The sequence below is a fragment of the Platichthys flesus genome, chromosome 14, assembly GCF_949316205.1.
Source record: "Platichthys flesus chromosome 14, fPlaFle2.1, whole genome shotgun sequence".
NCBI lineage: Eukaryota > Metazoa > Chordata > Actinopteri > Pleuronectiformes > Pleuronectidae > Platichthys > Platichthys flesus.
In genome coordinates this window covers 14,445,696-14,465,194 of record NC_084958.1, presented here as the reverse complement: position 1 = coordinate 14,465,194, position 19,499 = coordinate 14,445,696, and the positions used below count along the sequence as shown (strand labels likewise).

General features: G+C 41.6%; 3 protein-coding genes across 7 annotated transcripts in view; 1 reads left to right on the top strand and 2 right to left on the bottom strand.

Annotated features, from left to right (window-relative positions):
* Positions 1-4,830: 4,830 nt before the first annotated feature.
* LOC133968941 (solute carrier family 12 member 9-like) lies at positions 4,831-11,941 on the bottom strand. Of its 3 annotated transcripts, XM_062405203.1 has the most exons (14): positions 11,477-11,941; positions 10,649-10,783; positions 10,402-10,539; positions 10,214-10,320; positions 9,905-10,097; positions 9,572-9,679; positions 9,156-9,267; positions 8,662-8,819; positions 8,062-8,144; positions 7,374-7,498; positions 7,069-7,261; positions 6,798-6,972; positions 6,292-6,438; positions 4,831-6,168 (listed from the first exon to the last, which is right to left on the bottom strand). In XM_062405203.1, the coding sequence occupies exons 1-14, from the start codon at positions 11,679-11,681 to the stop codon at positions 5,231-5,233; spliced, it is 2,817 nt and encodes a 938-aa protein (XP_062261187.1). In that variant the 5' UTR covers positions 11,682-11,941; the 3' UTR covers positions 4,831-5,230. The 3 variants fall into 3 exon arrangements, with proteins under 3 accessions (XP_062261187.1, XP_062261185.1, XP_062261186.1); XM_062405201.1 differs by having other exon boundaries at positions 6,798-7,261; XM_062405202.1 differs by having other exon boundaries at positions 4,831-6,078; positions 6,798-7,261.
* Positions 11,942-12,069: 128 nt separating this feature from the next.
* On the bottom strand, positions 12,070-15,258 carry thpo (thrombopoietin). 3 transcript variants are annotated; one of them, XM_062405204.1, is made up of 5 exons: positions 14,945-15,258; positions 14,705-14,829; positions 14,442-14,528; positions 14,129-14,305; positions 12,070-13,156 (listed from the first exon to the last, which is right to left on the bottom strand). In XM_062405204.1, exons 1-5 carry the CDS (start codon positions 14,955-14,957, stop codon positions 13,013-13,015), a joined length of 546 nt encoding a protein of 181 aa, XP_062261188.1. In that variant the 5' UTR covers positions 14,958-15,258; the 3' UTR covers positions 12,070-13,012. The 3 variants fall into 3 exon arrangements, with proteins under 3 accessions (XP_062261188.1, XP_062261189.1, XP_062261190.1); XM_062405205.1 differs by having other exon boundaries at positions 14,129-14,293; XM_062405206.1 differs by lacking the exon at positions 14,442-14,528 and having other exon boundaries at positions 14,129-14,293.
* Positions 15,259-16,229: 971 nt separating this feature from the next.
* clcn2a (chloride channel, voltage-sensitive 2a) overlaps positions 16,230-19,499 on the top strand; it is a 35,107-nt gene continuing 31,837 nt past the window's right edge. Inside the window, exon 1 of the mRNA XM_062404807.1 lies at positions 16,230-16,729. The gene's annotated coding sequence lies outside the window, so the exon portion shown is untranslated. The remainder of the gene's footprint in view (positions 16,730-19,499) is intronic.

Sequence of the window (19,499 nt, the reverse complement as noted above, 5' to 3'; positions counted from 1 at the left end):
ATTCTGTGTACGGGTCCACAGATGGAGCCGAGTCTGCAGTAGGATTTATACCCGGACAGAAAAACAAGTTTTCACATGCGGAACAGATCACCAGATGGCAGAGAGCACTCGCCTGTTCTGACTGGTGCTGGTTGCCTCGTGCTCTGTGGCGGGCTGAGCCAGCGCGATAGAAAAAGGTGAGAGGGCGCCTGAGAGTGCCAAGCATGTGTGACCTCAGAGAAAACCCCAGCTGCATCCTCCCCCACTTACACGTTCATGTGGGATGAATGCTGCATGACAAAATTATGGAACATTAGTCAAAATCACAGTCTACCCTGCTCACAAAAATAAAACCATACTTGCTGCTGATACCCAGGAATTTCCCAGTTAAGGATAAACAAAGACCAGCCACCCATTCATCTAAAACATGTTCACACTAGAAACAAAAACTTCTGACGTAAGAAAATGACTTGCTTCTGTGAGTGCATCATTTGACACATGAACACTGTGCAGAAACACAACTTCTGAAATCTCTTTATTTGGTCAATGTCACCTTTGTTTATATAGCACATTTAAAACAACACGGTTGAGCAAATTGCTTGACAAAGTAAAAAGATACAACAAGAAAACAGCAATACCTAATATATCAAAACACTCATGATTAAAAAAACGAATCAAATATGCTGGGATAAAGTGTTCTCAACCGCAAACAAAGGCCAAAGAGAAGAGATGTGTTTTAAACAATGATTTGAAGTGTGTAAGAGAGACGGCAGATCTAATATGGAGCGGTAAGCTTTACATCAGTGACATAAATGATATGGTTACTGGCCCAATCGGTGTGTTATCATTAATCCATAGACGTTGTGAGTACAATAGGACAAAGAGGAGTTAACTGAAAGTCTTCCTCCCTCCCTGAAACGAGCGGGGCAACTGAAGTAAGAAAAATGACAGCTAAGGTGATTTAAGGAATTACATATATACTGCTGGATGTTTTGCTTAAGGCAGTTCAAGATTACGAGGCTACGTACACAAACAAGCATTACAGTGTTCCCTTTTGTTAGCAAAGTTGCAGGTTTTCTAAACACTGCCAAGAGCAGAAATGGGCTTGATACCATTTGCCATTTACATTACTTATAGGGAACATGCAGTATAACAAACCAACAGTACATTAATTATAGGGAACTTACAGTATGACACACCTCCATTACATTACGTATAGGGAACATACAGTATAAAAAACCTCCAGCACTTTAACTAGAGGGAACATATAACACAGTTCTGCTGAAGTCTGTTTGATGTGTGCCAGTACAGCTGAGAATTTTCAGTAAAACTCTATGATTGGATTGAAGGTGAAACACTTGCAGTGACCTGCACGCTTTGTGCGATGGGCACTTCTGTCCCATTCAACAAGTCACCTCAATTATTTCGTTTCCGTTTCGTACATAACCGCCTGCCTAATAAAAGCTTTTAGCACTTTGCACACATCATCAAATTTCCATCTCCCATTCAATCAGCCGGATGTGATTCAGTCCCTTCCTGCTGGCAGTGAGCACGGGGCAATCTCCCTCACACTGAAACATTCGTTGCATTTAGGACACTGATACATGCTGTGTTCAGTCCGTTATATGTAAGCAGACATCTGGTTGCTTGCATGTCGGTGATTCCATTTAAAGGCCTCACAGCCCCGGCTGCGTCTGTCTGTGAACACGCTCCCTCCCACATGCAGTTTGTCTGACGCGTGGGCGGGTGTCAGTGCTCCTGTATGAAAACTCACTCTGCCGCAAACGTGACGTACGCCACAGATGGCGTTCTCACTTCATCAGAAGTTATCTCAGCTGTTGCTCACCGCCACCAAACTGGAGTGAGCCAGTGAGAAAATGCCCGAGTCAGGTTAGTTTTTCAATGTCACAGGGGATTGTGGAAAAAAGAAGACTGAATTTACACAGCAATAATTGACAGTGTAAACACAAACATCAGGGGCCCCAAATGTTTCATTCTTTCTTTAAAGAGGGAATTTGGGTGTTTTCTATTTTTTTATTTGCCTTTATTTAACCAGGTCAGTCCTGTTGAGATACATTGACCTCTTTTCCAAGGGAAGCCTGGCCAAGACAGCAGCATACAAAAAATGTCTCTATTGAAAATCTAATGGAGGTTACAAGAACCGTATCTTCAAATGTCAGTAGTTTACTAAGACAACTGGTTTAAAGTCCTACATCTTTACACAAGTCCAAACTTCAAAGTGATTAAAAGGGTTATTATATTAGTGACACTTGTTTCCGGTAAGTTCCATAGGAAGACAGGCATTCTTGTCATTACAATCCAATTTCATTACATTTCTAGCATGACCTCAATTCAAATTTGGTTTAAGAACCTGGGGGGTCAGGTGACAGGATGTTCCTGATCCTTTTAAGGCTCTAGGCCAAAACTACTGATATTAGTCAGCAGGCTACAAGCACCACTTGACACCTTGAATGGAGTTACTGGCAACGATGAAAGTGCACAATTTCAATGCACTTTCAAATCATTGGTGACGGAATTGTCTGCAGAAAGATAAAGATGGTATGAGCAGTCAGTAAAAAAAGCTGGAACATTAACTGGTTACAGTCCAACAAAGATGGCCTGGATTGGTATTGTGACTGAGTTTCAAACCATGGAGAGAATCACGTTTTTGCTAAATCTATGGAACAACAAATTGAAACTAGTTGATAGGAACAATGTCATTTATTTGATCACCGAATATAAACTACAAGGTTTTGCATGAATTTTCATAATTATATTAAATAAAATGTGTCCCACACTGTGATTCTTTAAAGGCGTCAGGAGCCAAGGTTGGAAAATACTGGGTTATTCTCTAACAATGGGTTTGATGTTAAATCATCCAGTATCTAAAATCCCAAAATATAAAAGTAACTTTTAAGTAAGGCTGTCAAATATATATAATAAAGTAGTTAATACAATAATGTAAAGGCGGTGTGGCCTATGATACAGAGTGGTCGTTTGGACAAGGGGGTAGACCATTTGTTTTCCAACAAGGAGGTTACCGGTTCAAGTCCCACCCTTCCCCATTTGCATGCCAAAATGTCCTCAGCAAGTAACCCATACATTTGGCAGAACTTCAACCTCCAATTCATTGCACAATATCAACTTTTTTTTAATTAAATGAAAAGTAAATTTTCACCACTTTCTAACTTTCTTCAAATTTTGGTAAGAATTTGAGCACGTTAAAGCCCTCAAAAAGCAGTTTCTTTAAATATAAAATATAAAGGAAATGCTGTTTAAAGTCCATGAATTAATAATACATTTACAGAGGAGTCTCTCCTTCTCCAGTCTTTGAGCATTAAGAACAAAGTGTCTGCACTATGCACCATCAATTCATGTTCTATGTTCTAGATTTTCAATTTGATTTTTGACAAAGACAACAGCAGTTTTCCAAAGGGGGAACTCAAACACTAAGTACATTTACTGCATTGACTCCTCTTTAATCAAACCCCAGCTTAGCAGAACACCTCCGTGTCTTTACTATTCAATATGTCTCCCCCTCCCAGTCATCACCAGTCGGAAGTGATTCAGTCCTTCCATCTATCAGCTTGTCGACTTCGAGCGGAAGAGAAACATGGTGTTGAAACTGACGCCAAAAACAGGCCTGACAATTTGAGTAGATCTACCTGCGTGTCATTTTCAAATAGAGTTAGTGGTCACTGTGTTTGTAAATGGGTAGGGATGTAAGCGTTACGCCCACTTTCTTAGATGCCCATATTTCCTCCATAGCCTGTGAACGCAAGAACCCATAATAGTTCTTGGAGCCGAATCTGCCTCCATCTGTGAGCACACTCCCTCCCACATGCAATTTGTAGGAGCGAGTGTAGGAGGGTGTCGTTCTTCCTCCTGCACAAGCCGAATTTTGTATTTCATTTAATTTTGTTCAGTAATTTCTCTTTACTGCAGTCGACCTCTGTGTGAAAAATGCTTTGCAAATTTAAACTGAAAATTTGAACATACATCATGTATGAGGAAGGAGCTTACGGGATCTTTGTTTAAACCTGCAGATCTCTAATTGCCCAGTTTCATCTGCACACCAAATGTCATTCCAATTAGGTCACTTCAGATATTTCAGCTAAAAGACAATCACACAATTTCTGCTCCTCTTAAGATTTTAACAGAAAGCAGCCTCACAGCTTTTCTTCCATTTTAACACTGGATACATTTGTTTTTATTTCATTCATATAATATAAATATTACCTTAGACTTAAGTATTGCATGTTACTTATTGCTTACTGGTGCCTATTGCTAATAACAAATTCCCCAATTGTGGGACTAATAAAGGATAATCCTGTCCCATGTTTTAACTCATTAATGTTACTTGGGTTTATATTGTATATTTTAACTTATTAATTACTTTTGACGAGAGCGTGTTTCTCTATTCTTGTTGCTGCTGTAACACAGAAAACTTCACTATAGTGGGACTAATAAAGAACTTATGTAATACTCAAATAATGTTAATACGTTATATTTCTTTTACATCATTTTTCAGCATTCATGACACAAACAGCCCTGAGAAGAAATACCATTTCAACATCTTGTAAACATGATCGTTAGAGATTGAAATATAAACCTACAACAGAAAACCAGTTAGTAAAGTACATATTCATCAACTGGCTTTAGCACTGAAAATATACTATACCAGCAGCCCAGACTCACTTGTTACAACAATCACCACAGCCATGATACTAAGCAAATATCGCCCTCTGCTGGTAATCAACAGACAGGTCATGAGTATGACTTCTGAGCAAACTGGATTTAAAGTTTCCTGTTAAATAGGTGATTAATAAAGTGTTGAGCATCAGATTTAAGTAATACAAGAATTCAGTCAATTTATTTTCTAATAAACAAACATACAAAACAAACAAAGCTCGGCTCCCATGTTTAAACTGTACAAGGAGAGAAACAAGAGCACAGGACTAATACTTCAGGGAGGGAAGGAATTTAAAGAACTTTTCCTCCTTTCACTCTGCAAAAAGTGCAAAACCTTTATACATAGTAATCACAGAAGTAAACTCCGCACATCCACGTTGTGGCCCGATATTGCAGTAAGGGAAAATATTATCAGTATAAGTGCTTTTTGGGTTTGTGATCTCCATTTCAAATCTGTAGTTGCTGGCTTAAATATCTGGTGAATGAATTGGTGGCAAAAAGCCATTCCATGGAGGAACGATGCAGGATCAAGATAAGAGATGGAGGTGACAGTAAAAATCTAAAGATCAGTAGTGACGACAGGAGTGACTCCATGAATGAGCAATGTTGGGCCGAGGTCTCGACTCAACAGGTCCACCTGGTGCAGGTAGGCACGGTAACGGTTTATGTCTGCAGGTGGGCGTGGCAAATACAGGAAACGCACAGCAGGTCTAGGGGCTCCGTGTCGGAGAATCAGATTGTTGACAGCACAGATGTATTCTTCTGTGAGCTGAGCCGCATTATTGGGGAACATTTCATTGCCATCTTCCTTTTGAGCCCTTTCTTCTTGCTCCATCATCTCCTCACTCTGCGCACACTCTGGCAGATTCCCTGTCTCCCGCCCTCCTTGTCTCTGCCAGTGCAGCGCCACCACCTCGTCCCAAGTCACCATCTGCACCTGAGCTGAGATTCTTAGCTTCTTTAGCATCACCCTGAGCTTAGTCTCCTCCTCTTCCTGCATACTGCAACCAGCCTCAACGCACAGGAAGAGGCGGAGTCTGGCCTGATTCCAGGTGCGAGTCTCTTGCAGCACACAAGCCAGCTGCAGGAGGAACAGCGAGCAGGTGTCAACGTAGCCATGGCTGTCTGGTTGAAGCAGATTCAGAGGCCACACATCGACAAAGGGCCCAGTCATGCTTTGCTTGCCTGCAGTCTTTCGTCCAGAACCCAAGACCTCCTCCCGGTTGAACTGATCAAAGTAGCGAGCCAGTGTCACATTCTTCCCCATTTTAACAGCGTCAGCAATCAGTGACACGTATTCCTCTTCCTGAAGATCTTTGTCTTCCTCTGTGCCACGCACACTGGGGAAGAAAGGGGACCGATGCTCCGTCGGGTCTTTGGTTAGACAGACAGTATCCAAACCGTAGCCTGTAGACACAAGAATTTTACCTTGCAGGTTGTCTTGTGGGCTGCAGTCATCATAGAAACCCAAGACAATGGTGTTTGGCCGCATTCCACCTTGACACAGACATAAGTATCAAAATTGCATCTTCAATAAGAGCTGTAAGGCTTCTCCGTGTGATACATTATCAATATTCATTAGAAATCAACATTGTACAGCTATAAGGTAAACTTGCCTACCAAATCCTGTAATGAAAAGCAGGTTCTGAACTCCGTGTCGGACAGAGTCCGCCAGGGTGAGGTTGACAAATGCCTTAATGTTTAGATGATCTACTAGAGACAGCCAGGATTCATAACAGCTTTGCAAAGGATCAGAGGGCAGCCCGTCTGCAGAGAGAAAAGACAATCATCTCATTCCCTCAAGGGCAGCATGTGTTTGTTGTGACAAGCAGGTGTGTGAGGCCCCGCTCAGACCTTGTATCAACATCCTTTCTGAGAGATTCGATCATCACAAGTATACAGTGTTTGTCTTTTCGCACCTGGCATTACAATGTGTCCTGAGCTGAACATCATTTCAAAATGGTTTAAAATGTGGCGGATTAGAAGACATTAGACGAGTAGGCACTAGGCCCTCCTTCATATTTTAATAACAATAGTCTTCAATAGTTGTAAAGCCTACAGAATTACAATACAAAATTTTAATTTTGGTCTTAGCACCAATTAAATGATGTAGATTTTCTTCTTACCTAGTAAACCCAGCTTTACATGTCCCAATACATAGAGGCCACTCTTCTTCAAGTCATTAATGAATGTCATAAGACCCGTAGAGCTGCGAGGGTTTGCCACCATCAGAAGCACCTGGGGCCTCCAGAACTTCACGTGGTCTTTACGCACGTCCAACATCAACAGGTACTTACGCACCTGAATCAAACAGAGATGGGACGAGAAAGAGAGAGGTGCTGTTACCCCTATTAATGTTGTTGTTGTGAGACGGAAGATTGGTTTGTGACTGTGAACCTGGTGGAAGATGAGAGCCTGGCTGATGTATCCCCAGTTGCTGATGGGACCAAAGTAGTGGATCAGCATCAAGAGCAGCAGCATAAAGGCTATGCTGGCAAAGGCATAAATGGCACTGATCAGAAACATCATGACCAAGCAGCCAATGATGCCCAGTGTGCAGGTGTGCCAGGTAAAACAACGGAATGAGGGTCTATGTCAAAATAAAAGAGAATGACTGAATAAGACAATTACCTTTAAATCATGCTTTCGAAAATTAAATCCAGAACAGGAAGCTTAGCTCAAAACAATATCCTTTACTTTACCTGAAGTTTGGTGCAGAAGCCCATTCAAGAGCCAAACAGGCCAGGTTCACGGCAGCATAGACCAACAAGAAGAAGATGGTTACAATACCAGCTATGGTGTTCAATTTCCCCGCAAACAGCACCACCTAGTGTCAGAAATAAAGATCATCATTTGGCTTAAACTTGATTCAAAGCACCAGTTAAGTCACAATGAAAAGTGAAAAATGTCTTATCAATATTATAACATCTTTAAAACTGTAGATCTAGTTGTTTATTTTAATATTTCTTTCCTCTTTTGTATATTAACTCTTTACGCAAATTCTGATCTGATTGAATATTTTATAGAATACATGATTACTAAAGAAATTGATAGCTGCAGCCCTAGTTTAGTTTCATTCACCTGACAAATGTTCAGCCAATAAAAAGCAGATCAGAGGCTCGATATCTGGCATCAACTTAGATGGTCTACTGCGAATTCAGACTTTTTAAGGCTTAAAGTTCTGAATGTACAATATTACAACACCTTGTATAACCCTATATGAAATAATTCGGAACTGGAGTCCCTGATATTTCTTAACGCATAATGGTACAAAACTATAAACATTACATTTAGATGGTGACTGATTAATGTAACGATCAGAAGTATTACATACACAGGGAGTGGTTGAAGATGAGGGCAAGGGAAGTGACATCAGTGTAATAATCCCACCTGTACAAGCAACCAGGACACAAGCACCGATGCCCAGGGGTTCCCACTCCGAGATGTTTTCCTCGTCAGAACCAGGAGGCCCCCTGTACAGATACAAAAATCACTCTGTTATTGCTCATCATCTTGAATCAAATAAACAACTGAGTCATCCAGTCTTAAGCCAAACCCATAATGAGGGGATTTTTCTTCTGAGAAAATCCATCTGCTGTCAAACGATACTTTCTCAGTTTATATACACCAGGAAAATAAGACAAGTGTCAATGTCTCACATTTCAGATGGAAGCCTCTTTCAACAGATTGCTGATTATTAAGAGGTTGACTCAGCTTTGTAGAAGACTAGCTGGAGTTGGAATTTGCTTTCATGTACACTGGATCATCTATATAGTCCTGATCATAACCTAAACAAGCAAAATTAAAAATGTGAAGCCTCTCACTACAGAAAGGGTCTAGGGCCATGTCCACTGTCGCTTGTCAGCTGACATGCTGAAATCTACAAGTCCTTCTCTCAATCTTAAATAAAGATGGGAATAACATCCATTGGAAAACTGGCAATACAAATTAAAAAATGTGTGCAGTTAGACACATGAGCAAAAGTCTTACCAAACAGGTTGTCTTTGGACAAAGCATAAAGGATCCTGGAAGCGCCGATCAAATTACTCATGGCAGCAGATATAGTGGAGGAGTAAACACCAATGGTCACCATGGGAGGCCATATATTGATGTCTCCCATAAAACTGTAGTTTTTTTGGAGCAGGCAGCTACGAATAATAGAAAAAAAAAAAAAATTCTGAAATAAATTGTGGACAATAGAAAATTTATTCTGAGGATTATCTGTGTTAAATTTTTTTATAAATATTGATTGTGATTACATTCAAGGAACAGGAACCATTGAGCATAATCTTAAACGTCAACTAAAATAATACAATTCCAATGCAAATATTTATGGAGGTCATTTTAATTACAGATCAGGCTTTGATGCACATGTGTTCCATAATCAGACACTTTGCACCAATAGAAAGCTTTGAGTTACGTTTTCTCTTACTCGTGCTAATTCTATTCAAGTGTCTTTGACTATGTGTGCATGTGTGACTCACCGGTCACAGGACCAAGCAGCCAGAAGACTCAGCAGATTGTATGTGATGAACGTTATGAGGACAGCTGCAATTGTTCCTCTCGGGATAGAATAGCTGGGGTTTTTCAAGTCACCTGCAAAACACACGTCAGAAGCTGATTTCTATATCACAGTTAAATGTCCCCAGACCAAATGTTGTTTTTACTTCACAATACGACAGAAATGCATGTTTAGTTTTGGACCCTACAGTACCACCAGCCCAGCACTAGTACTCAGTTCACTTTCGTGGTAAAGGGATATAGGAGGCAACAATACCATCACAGGCTTTGCTGACTTAAGTTGTGGTCACTTCCTTTTTGAAGTGGTGTATAACGACAAAAGACAACTTTGTATGGCCCCTCGAAAACACATTTATTGATATGATTTTAACACTCTTACCCGACATGTTGGAGCCTGCCATTATTCCAGTGCAACCATTGAACATGACAGCAAACACTGTGGCAAAATTCATCATGGCACCGGTGGTGTAGTCCACTGTGTAATTGGCTGGAGGGAGTGACGGGAGACCTGATCAGTCATACATGTCAGAATTCACCTGTACAGGGAGCTATTGCACATCAGATCTCTAATGAATGTCATGAACCTACTAAACAGAGCTGATATTGCATGTTTTTTTATACAGGTGCCACATTGTTTGAAAAGACTTTCGAAGGCTGTTAAATATGCAGATATTATTTTTATAACAATAACAGCAACATATCCAACACTTACGCAAGAGGTTACTCTGCAAGGTGTGGAGTCGGAAACCAGTAAAATTGGCTATGGTCAGGCTGGTGCTGTTAACAGATGGCAAAACCACCCCAACAGGCCTAACAATGAAGAAACTGATGAAAACGGACACAAGCACTGTTGTGACTATGATGAATATTATAAAGGCGGCTTTGGCATAGATGTGGGCTCCCACCTGTTAAGACAAACATAATGCATTGAGGTATTAGTGGCATATATCTTAATATACTGTTAACAAAACTGCATCTTAATTTACAAGAATTAAGTATAATAAAAATAATGACATCTCACCAAGCAGACAAGGAAACACAAGAAGAGCAGGCCAGTGCCATAAAGCACAGACCACAAGTATCCTGAAGGTAGCACCTGAAGTGGACCTGCAGAAGCTGCACCCCCCTCTGAGAGAGGACAAGAAACCAGCGTTATCTGATACATCAATATACTTTCATGTCTGTCTCATTGCGTCCTATGGACCTCACCTTCTGGGATGCCAAAGACAGACATAATAGCCTCAACCAGACCTAACACATAGAGAGCACTGCCACACACGTTGGCAAAGAAGAACATGATCCCGATGCTGCCACCGAACTCGGGACCCAGAGCTCGGCTGATCATATCTGGGGAGCCAAGTTAAACAAAGACAGGACACCACATCTCACCTAATAAAGTTCAACTACAAGTCAGATTCACAAGTGAAGCTTTTAATATCTCTGCAACCAAGGATACAGTATGCACCTCCAGCATCCAAAGCCCCATTGGTGGAGATGGCGCACACAGAGAGCACAGTCATTGTGATAATAACGTAGGCCACCAGGAACATGGCAATAGACTGATAGAGCCCTGCTTGTCCCACGACAAATCCTGTAAGCAGAGGGAGGACATCTTGAATTTATAATCGAATTGATGCATTTAATACACGTTTTTATTATTTATAAAGAACCATGTAGCTTCACTATTGTTTAGAAAACAGCCTATGGATATATTCCAAATGATCACTGTAATTATTATACATTATATAGACAGTGTGAAAAATCGATTACTTCAGTCATTTCGCAAAGAAATATTAGCTTACATCTTTTTACATAAAGAAAAATCTTCAGTTGGACAAATTTGAATTGACCCAACCTGAAAGTATTGAACTGACTACATAATTTCAAAATAACATTTATGAACAATCCTTTATACCATTGTGAAAATGTCCAGCTACACCCATTGAAAATCAGGCAATGCAAAAGTTTGAATAAGAATTTTCAAAACTGAAAATCATATTGTATTTTATCCAATCTAATGCTGCAACAATTGGTTGATTGATCGAATGACAGAAAATCGACATATCAGAAAACAATGTGCAATTAAGCAGCATTGGAAATAACCTTTGTTAGAGGCAGCTTCAAATTCAATGGCTCACCTTTGCCCTACATGAATTCAGTCAATAGCTAACACTTGTGTCTGCTGTTTACCCGAGACAAATCAAGCAAAGGTTTTTTAAACTAGCTTTAGTTTTATTCCTCTGTGTTAAAGTGAGTGGTTAAATAGTCGCCTCGTCGTACTCACCTATTCGCAGGAACACGACGACGCTGAACATGGACAACAGAGTCGGTGTAACCACTCCGAACACCACACCGAGCTTTCGGGCGGGTTTCTCCCCGGACCCTCGGCCGTCCCTGCACACCTTGGCTCTGCCGCGTTTGGAACCATCTGTCGGCTCAGCATCACTGGTGGTGAGTCGGTAATGTAGGAGGGGAGCCTTCTCTGACATGGCGGCTTTAACGACGACGGTTTCAGCAGAAACTCTCTTAACTAGTGGCTAATGTCCAGGTCCAGGAGCTACGGTGCCAACAGGTAAGCTAGCGTTAGCTTCCCGAGCTACCGCCATTCACCTCCGTCAGACTCACCTGTGCAGCTGATGACGTTTAATGAGCTGGAAAATGACGCCCCTTCCTATAATTGGCTGATGTCGTCACTCTCTACTTGATTAAGATCCGCCTCATGCTATATGCCCACCTGTTAGCATTAGCATAACAACAGCACATGCTTAAAACCTAACCAGCTAGGGATAAAAGAAGCAAAAAGTTAGCTCACCATAAATCAAAACACCGTTCTCTCTAACTAATCACCAAACAAAATAAATAGGTGTGATTAAATAATGGGTGTATAACAAATCATAATTGTTTATTGCATATTACATCGTAAAGGTTTTTGTCATAATTAATAATATTCATATTCATATAGTGTTGCAAACATGTACTTAGAATACTTTACATATACACATGATGGATTTGCTGAATTGGGATAAAAAAAGAAATACATAAGAATGTGTACATATATACAGCAAATCGTAAAATATAAAAGATATAAGTTCAAAAAGTGCAATGAGAACAAAAAAAATCAGCTTGTTAAATTCATACCAGTAGAGTGCAGCAATATTTTCTAGTCTTCATTATCCTTAAGTATGGGTTGTTGATAAGTAGCCGGAATGTTTTTATTATTATGTCTATTAATTTAAGTGCAATGACTGTCTAGCAATGTAACCACATTGTGCGACTAATTATAAAAAAGGACTTAAACAAATGTTTCGTGAAAACATGAACCAAAAATACGAAGTATGATTTTTTTTTGCCTCTGGCCATGTGATCAAGCTGTAGATCGCTCTCTTAACGTTGAACAATCATTTTAATTTTAATACATTTGCAAACAGTGAAGTCGAGACAAAGTCGCCTCTAAGCTACATGTAAAAAGAGAAGCTACTTGCCTTTTGGTAGATCGGAGGCTTGTATTGGTCGTTAAGGCCTAAAGTTTTATTCAACGCATCCTTAGCTCTATGTAGAATGATACAACGATACCTCCCTCCAATTGGTCCATGATGCTCATTATCGCAGATACATTTCTGCTTTTTGCCCCTAAAATGTGAGTCTGTCAATAACAGGATAAAACAGCAGACTTTTTACAGTTGAGACGTTTCAGGGTGAAGAGGAAGTCCAGATCAATCCTGCTGTTTTGCGTTGTTGGAATTTATTGCCTTGGGGCTCCCGAGTTTAATCCATCCCGTCATTTGTGAAGAATAATGGGTCCACCAAAGTTGTTAGTGTGTCACTTGTGAGGACATCTGTCTTCCATATTAATCATGAACCTCTCCAGTTTTCCTGAGATCAGTTGGTTGTATCTCAGCAGGACTGTGCTCAGACTCTGCGACACAAGAGGAACACAAGACAATGATGGAGTCTCCACTGGCCCCTGTTGGTCCAAAATGAAAACAGAACGACAGGGTGTGAGCAGAAATGTGAAAATGTGGCTTGACATCAAACCATAAGGCGAGAATTGATATTTTCAAAAATGTCAAAATTTTATCCTTTAAAAAAATTCTTGACAATAGAAATCAATCGGTCAAACAAGCAATCAAATTATGTTGGTATTACCCATATTCACAAATCACAATTTGTCTCATAGGGCGACATCCTCTGCCCTTAACCCTTAACAAGAGTAAGGATAACAAATCTATTAACAGGGGGAAAAAACATAGAAACCTCTGAGAGAGAGACACGTGAGGGATCCCTTTACCAGGATAGACAGAAGTGCAATAGAAGCCACGTGATCCACAAATGAACTGTCCAAATTGGAGGTTATTATGTAAAACACTGATTGCAGGACATCCATCTTGCCCATGTGTGACTTTTGGGAATAACTGTTTCACTGGGAAAGTATGCGCTGCTATCTTCTTCTTGTCCTGAGGAAGGAAGTCTCGAGGTCAAACAGCATAACATCACTAGTCCCATGGCACAGATATTCCAGAGCCACAGGTTTATGAGAAATCAGGATATTTCCTCTACAGAAGAAACTGAAATGCCTCTCAAATATAATCAAATAAAAAACAGTTGTAAGTCACTATGTGCTAAATTTGTCAACACTTTGATACTTCGAGCTTTGATAAGGTCATTTGTAGGTTGAAAATGTTTAGTGAAAGTCTTACACAAAAAAAGTCACTAAATATTGACAGTCACTGTCAATAGTTTGGGATAATTCGATTCTTGGTGGTGAAATTTGTCAATTTCGAGGGTAACATGTATTCTAGAAATCCAAAAATTATGAATCTTACCCTCGACATGTACAGTACATTTATTTTTTGACCTGTAAATCACCATATCCGTACTAAATGGGGGACGCTTTACTCGTGTATTCTGGCAGTTTATGAACGTGACAGCTTCTTACACTGAGCTGAAGGTTTGTGAGAATGACCAGATAGTTGTTGATGTTGTTCTCCAATCTCTGCAGCAGTGAAGTGACACATCCTGGCGTACTCAGGGCCCTCATGACCTTCACACCTTCAATAAGAAGCCGCAAGGATGCAATGATGTCTCCTCTCCTCTCCTGGTACTGCAGTAACACATGCACAGAAAAAGACGACAAAACTTGTTTTCAGAGCAAATCATTTAAAACAAGAGTAACCACTCAAATCAAAAGTAAGCAAGTAATAAAATCCACTATGGCAGAGGATTTTGGATTCATACATGTGCTAACATACTGATGTGTTTTCCCAAGATGCTACATGAAGCTCTGTGCAGGGCAGCTGAACCGGTGTGGAAAGGGTCATGACGGCATTGCAGTCACTCTGCCAAGGAAGAGACATGGAAAAGAGGTGAAAGGTGCCAGTCTGGTGAGAGACAGACTGATGGGAGACTACAGGTAACAACAGATACACAGGACTGATACATCAGCCCAGCAGGGGGGAAGACAGACAGAAATGTTGGGAAAGTTTATCTCTCAACTGTAAAAGAAAAAACTCACCAGTGCGCTTTCCATTTCTGCCACAATATTCAAAACCCTTCTGGCGGCTCGATTACACACAAAGTCTATGGGTTTCGTCTCAGCATCCCACACCTCGGAGGCTACCATACAGAGCAGCAGGAGTCCTGCACGAAAACAGAAACACATTTCGAAGCTGAGGCACCACCTGCAAGCTACTTCAGCTTATAGCACTAATGTCTTCATGTGTAAAACCTTGATTAGTTTAGGCTCACTACTCACTGCTTAAAGCCATGCCCTGCTCAGCCTCTCCCGATGAGTCTTCATTTGTTCCATCAAGAGATTTGCCAGGTGGAAAAATGCGGTGTTCCACTGTAGTGTAGGTGCTGTGTGTCCTTTTCGTCTTCGCACTTGATTTCCCACCTTCTCATTCAGTGCTGGGAAGGGCAAGTGTTATCTGGCCTGAGAGCAGGATGCGCTTCAACTTCCCAGCTGCGCAGCATAACAAAGCGCTATAGCTTGAGAATGGCTTTTCATTGGTATTAGCCCGGATTATTTAGCTTGTCCTCGGGGCCAGAGTTGGCTTTGGAAGCGCTACAGGGACAGCGTGCTTGCTGACTAAAAGGTTAATGATTTATTATTGTGAAAGACTCAATTTGCTCAGCTGACGTGCAATCCAGTCACTACAGGTGGAGGGTATTTACTTTTTGTCAAGGTTTGTCCCGGCCAATCGTGGCCGCATGGGTTAATATAAAGCACAAGACTGATGTCAGAGGGAGCCACCGGCCCACACAACATGTGGGTGTGTGTGTAAGGTCTGTGCTTGTGGTGACTAATCTGTTTGACTGGTGCACGTATACGTAAAGTGTATGTGCAGTTTGTTTTTAGAAACCCACAAACCTGTCCTGAAGGTTGACTGTTTCACTTTTGATATATAAATTCTTACACAATAGTTCCAAACCTGGATTTGTATTTTGGAATCTTTTGTTATAATAATTACACTCCAATTTTGACCAAGCTGTATTGTATATAATAATCCGTTTGTTTACCTTATACTATGTATCACCCAGGAGGAGAAGTGAGGATCTATACCCGGATACATGAAATCATCCATGGGGGTGTAATGCCATGGGGCCGCAGCTGGAGGACGTGGTGACGCACCAATTCAATTGGTATGAGGGGGGGTTTCAGAGACACGGATAAGAGACAGGGGAATGCAGCATCCATCATCATTTAAGACACACGTGCTCACCCCCATCACCCCCAACCTGGACATTGACTGAGCCACTGCTCTCTTCAATTTGCGCCAAAGCTGTTTACGTGTGCCATGCATGATCAAGACGCATGTCGCCCAATAATAGACCATAAAGGGTGTGAGTGTGTGTGTGTGTGCCACATTCAAGGAGAAGGGGAGAAGGGGAGAGACGCAGAGAAACGAGGAGAGGGTGAACACTAAACACGTGTTCAGTTTTTCTCCCTCCAAGCGTCCACCTATCGCTGCAGACAATCCCGACCGCCGGTAATTAAGACGAATGCGCGCCGCTGCTCGGCAGATAATGACCGGAGAGCCTGGATTTCTGCACACAAGGAGACAACTGCGGGACATGGCACTGACACCGTTCCCGCATTGCATCACGGACACGACCCCCGGTACCCCGCTGTTTCCCTCCCACTTCATCTGGAGCCGATGGGGAGACAGTAGCGTCTCATCCTAGAGTTTCTTTGACTCATGCTGCTGCTGCAGTCGCTCCCGGTCTCCCGGTAATCACGCGCCGTGTTGACAACTTTGGCGCGGTGCTATATGGATTGCGCACCAGCAACAGGCCAGTCTCTGGGATCTTCTGAGATTTTCTCTCGGGTTAAATGAAGTGTTATCTCCGGCCGTCGTCCGCAGCCTGATCACATCATCGGCCAAGAGTGCGAGGCAACCTGTAGCTGCGTGCCCCTTTATGTCAGGCATTATCCCGCTAAGAGGCGCAATGAAGGGACACAGCTGACGGTTTCGAATCTGCAGCCCGAGGAAGAGAGAGGAAACAGAAGATCAGGAAAGTAACCCCGGTGGAAACCGTAAGTATTCTGCGAGCTGACAGGATGGATCCCTGTCTAATTTCTCATATAAAGTGCCACATTTCCATGCGTATCTCCAGAACTTTGTCCAGACCAAGCTCAAGGGCAAACAGTAATTGAAGGTCTGATTGGGTTGAGGTTTATTTGCTGGTATTCTGGTATCTTTTGTGATTATTTCCCGTCTTTTCGAGGTATTTTCTTATGACTGACACGAGAAACTTGCCACACAAAACAGGTGGTTGTACATCGTAATGTTGCACATCAGTGAGTCAAGGTCCTTGTTGTTGGCTTACTATATGTATAAATTAATTTTAAATAGATGTGTGATGAAATGCACAAATTTACAAATATGTCAGATTTAATAATTGTATTATTTATGGCTTTTAGGCCCATTATAAAAATAACTTTCCAAACAATAGAATATAATTAACTTAGAATTACATTGTGGTACCCTAATCCAAACCCCTATTAAGCACACATTAAGGTCGAGCAAATTCCTGTGATCCTCTTTTCATGCTCTCTTATCATGCAGACACTGAGGCTTCATAAGACAAGAAAACCAATGATCTTTCTCCTCACTGTCCTAACAAACACAGGAGACGTGTTTTTCTTCTTCTTGCATGCTGGTATCACTTTGACCTCCACGCAGAGGTGGATGATGTATGTGAATCCTGTGGAGATGGGGAGATGTGGGTCACTGGGCTGGTGCTCGGGGCTGCAGAGCACCCAGTTTGTTTGCTGCCGGGGCCACGATACCTCTCCCTGTCTGCGGCTGCCAGCTACCTATTAAAATGAAGGGGGCGCAGTGACATTCTTGACCGGCTCTTACAGCAAAGCGATATGATCCAAGGACAAGCTGTTTGCGCAAGGCAAACAGATATGAACCTCTGGTGCATGATTAATGACCTCTGAAATGAAAAGTGTATGTTTGCTCGAGTGTGCTTTTGGGTGAAATCCTGCAGTGGTCCCAGAGGTCCCTGTTCACTCTGCTGCCTGTGGTCCAGCACTTTGAACTGGTTGCCTTGCTGACAGCCAGTCAGCTTTAGTCTGTCACAGGTCTGTTTTATCTGTCAGCCAGTCATGGCTTTGTCTCCCGGAGGAGTTAAGTCTTTTAATCTGTTTGATATTCAAATTTGCTCTGGCCTGTGACCAGTTGGATCCTTCAATGTGATTACATCATTTAGAATTTATTAGTGACCCACTGTTTGGGTACAATTCCATAACAGTGCAATAAATCAATCGTTTGTTTTGAAAATACTGAACACCTAAATTGAAATCATCTGAATTTTCCATCCAACCGAAGGTCCAGTGGTGGACTTGGCATATTTTTGGCTCCTGACGAAGCAGCAGCAAATCCTTGGAATAGTGGTTATCTATCAGGTGCGAGGCTCACTTGGCAACGCATCTCTCAGTGCAACAGATTTCACTGCCAGTGGAAAGCACATACGAAAAGCCTTTAGTGAAAGCCCAGAGAAGTGAACGCAGAGTAAACAAGTGTCATCTGAGGAAAGGAAATGATCTGAGAGCGCAACAAACCTTGATGTCGGAGCGTTCAGTTACATGCAAACTCCCCTGAGAAGATCTTCTGTAAACAGAAAAGGCCAACAAGGCAGCCATCAGACATCAGTCCTGTTTAAAATACACACAAGAATACACATAAATACCAATGGGCAACTAATAAAAAGGAAAAACAGTATTAATTGTCTTTAACTACTGTTTGAACTCTGTACACTCTACTGAATTTCCAGAGAATGCAAATGTCCGAGGCGGTTCTCTCCGGACAATCTCCAGAGTTTTTCCTGCCAGCCCCCCAAGTAAAACATCGGCAAAATGCAGAATGAGCCCCTGTGAGAAAACATCATGAAAATGTCTGTGTGGAGTGGGAATGTTGATGAGGCTTCTAACACACCATGAGCGTGAGAGCAGAAGAATACAAATATCTCAGGATGTCACTTTAAGATGAACCCCATTATGCCACCTAGGGCTAGGGACATATATGACATGCACGATGTCTGCAACCAGTTATCCTGACATTTTCGGGAGTTCATGTCTGAACACAACGTAAGTGAGGGGATGGACCACTAATATCCAGTGAGATGTCCTCTAGATGTTGTCTTCTGGAAGAGATGAACAGGGCCAAATTCATTTCTGAAGATAAAAATAGGGGACATTTGAAGCCTTTACATTTTCTTCACACTATCCTTCAGCCTAACAATTCATCAATCATAATCATTTATGTTTCCCCTCAAGGCCAGGGTGCGTATTGCCTTCACGCTTCAGAGAGTGACAGTGTCACTGTCATTCTTGTTTGGTTTGCATCATCCTGAGTCTGCATCTTCAAGGAGTAAAGGAAGAAAAAAAAAGTTAATTTAAAGGGGTATTCCACATTTTAACTGGTAGTTTAGTTATTCTCCAGAAATGGAGCTCAGACTCCCTTAATATGTCCACCGCCATCTTGCGCATGTGGAGCCAGAGACTGTTCAATGGTGATCGGGGAATGAATTTGCTGTAGCAAGGTCATAAGCTCGACCACCACTAGTCAGTCTCAGCTTTCATTCAAGATTTTCACCCCTAAAAACTAATTAAAACCTAGCTTACCAGAAAAACTTGCACCAGTTTGAAATTCCTAGAATGACAGAAACCATCTTTGAGAAAAATGTGTCCGACGTGCACTGAGTTTTTAGTCAGGTCCATGTCCCATAGATTAACAATGAGGAGGTGGGATTTCTTACCTAAACTGCATCCAGCCACCAGATGGCGATTGAGACAA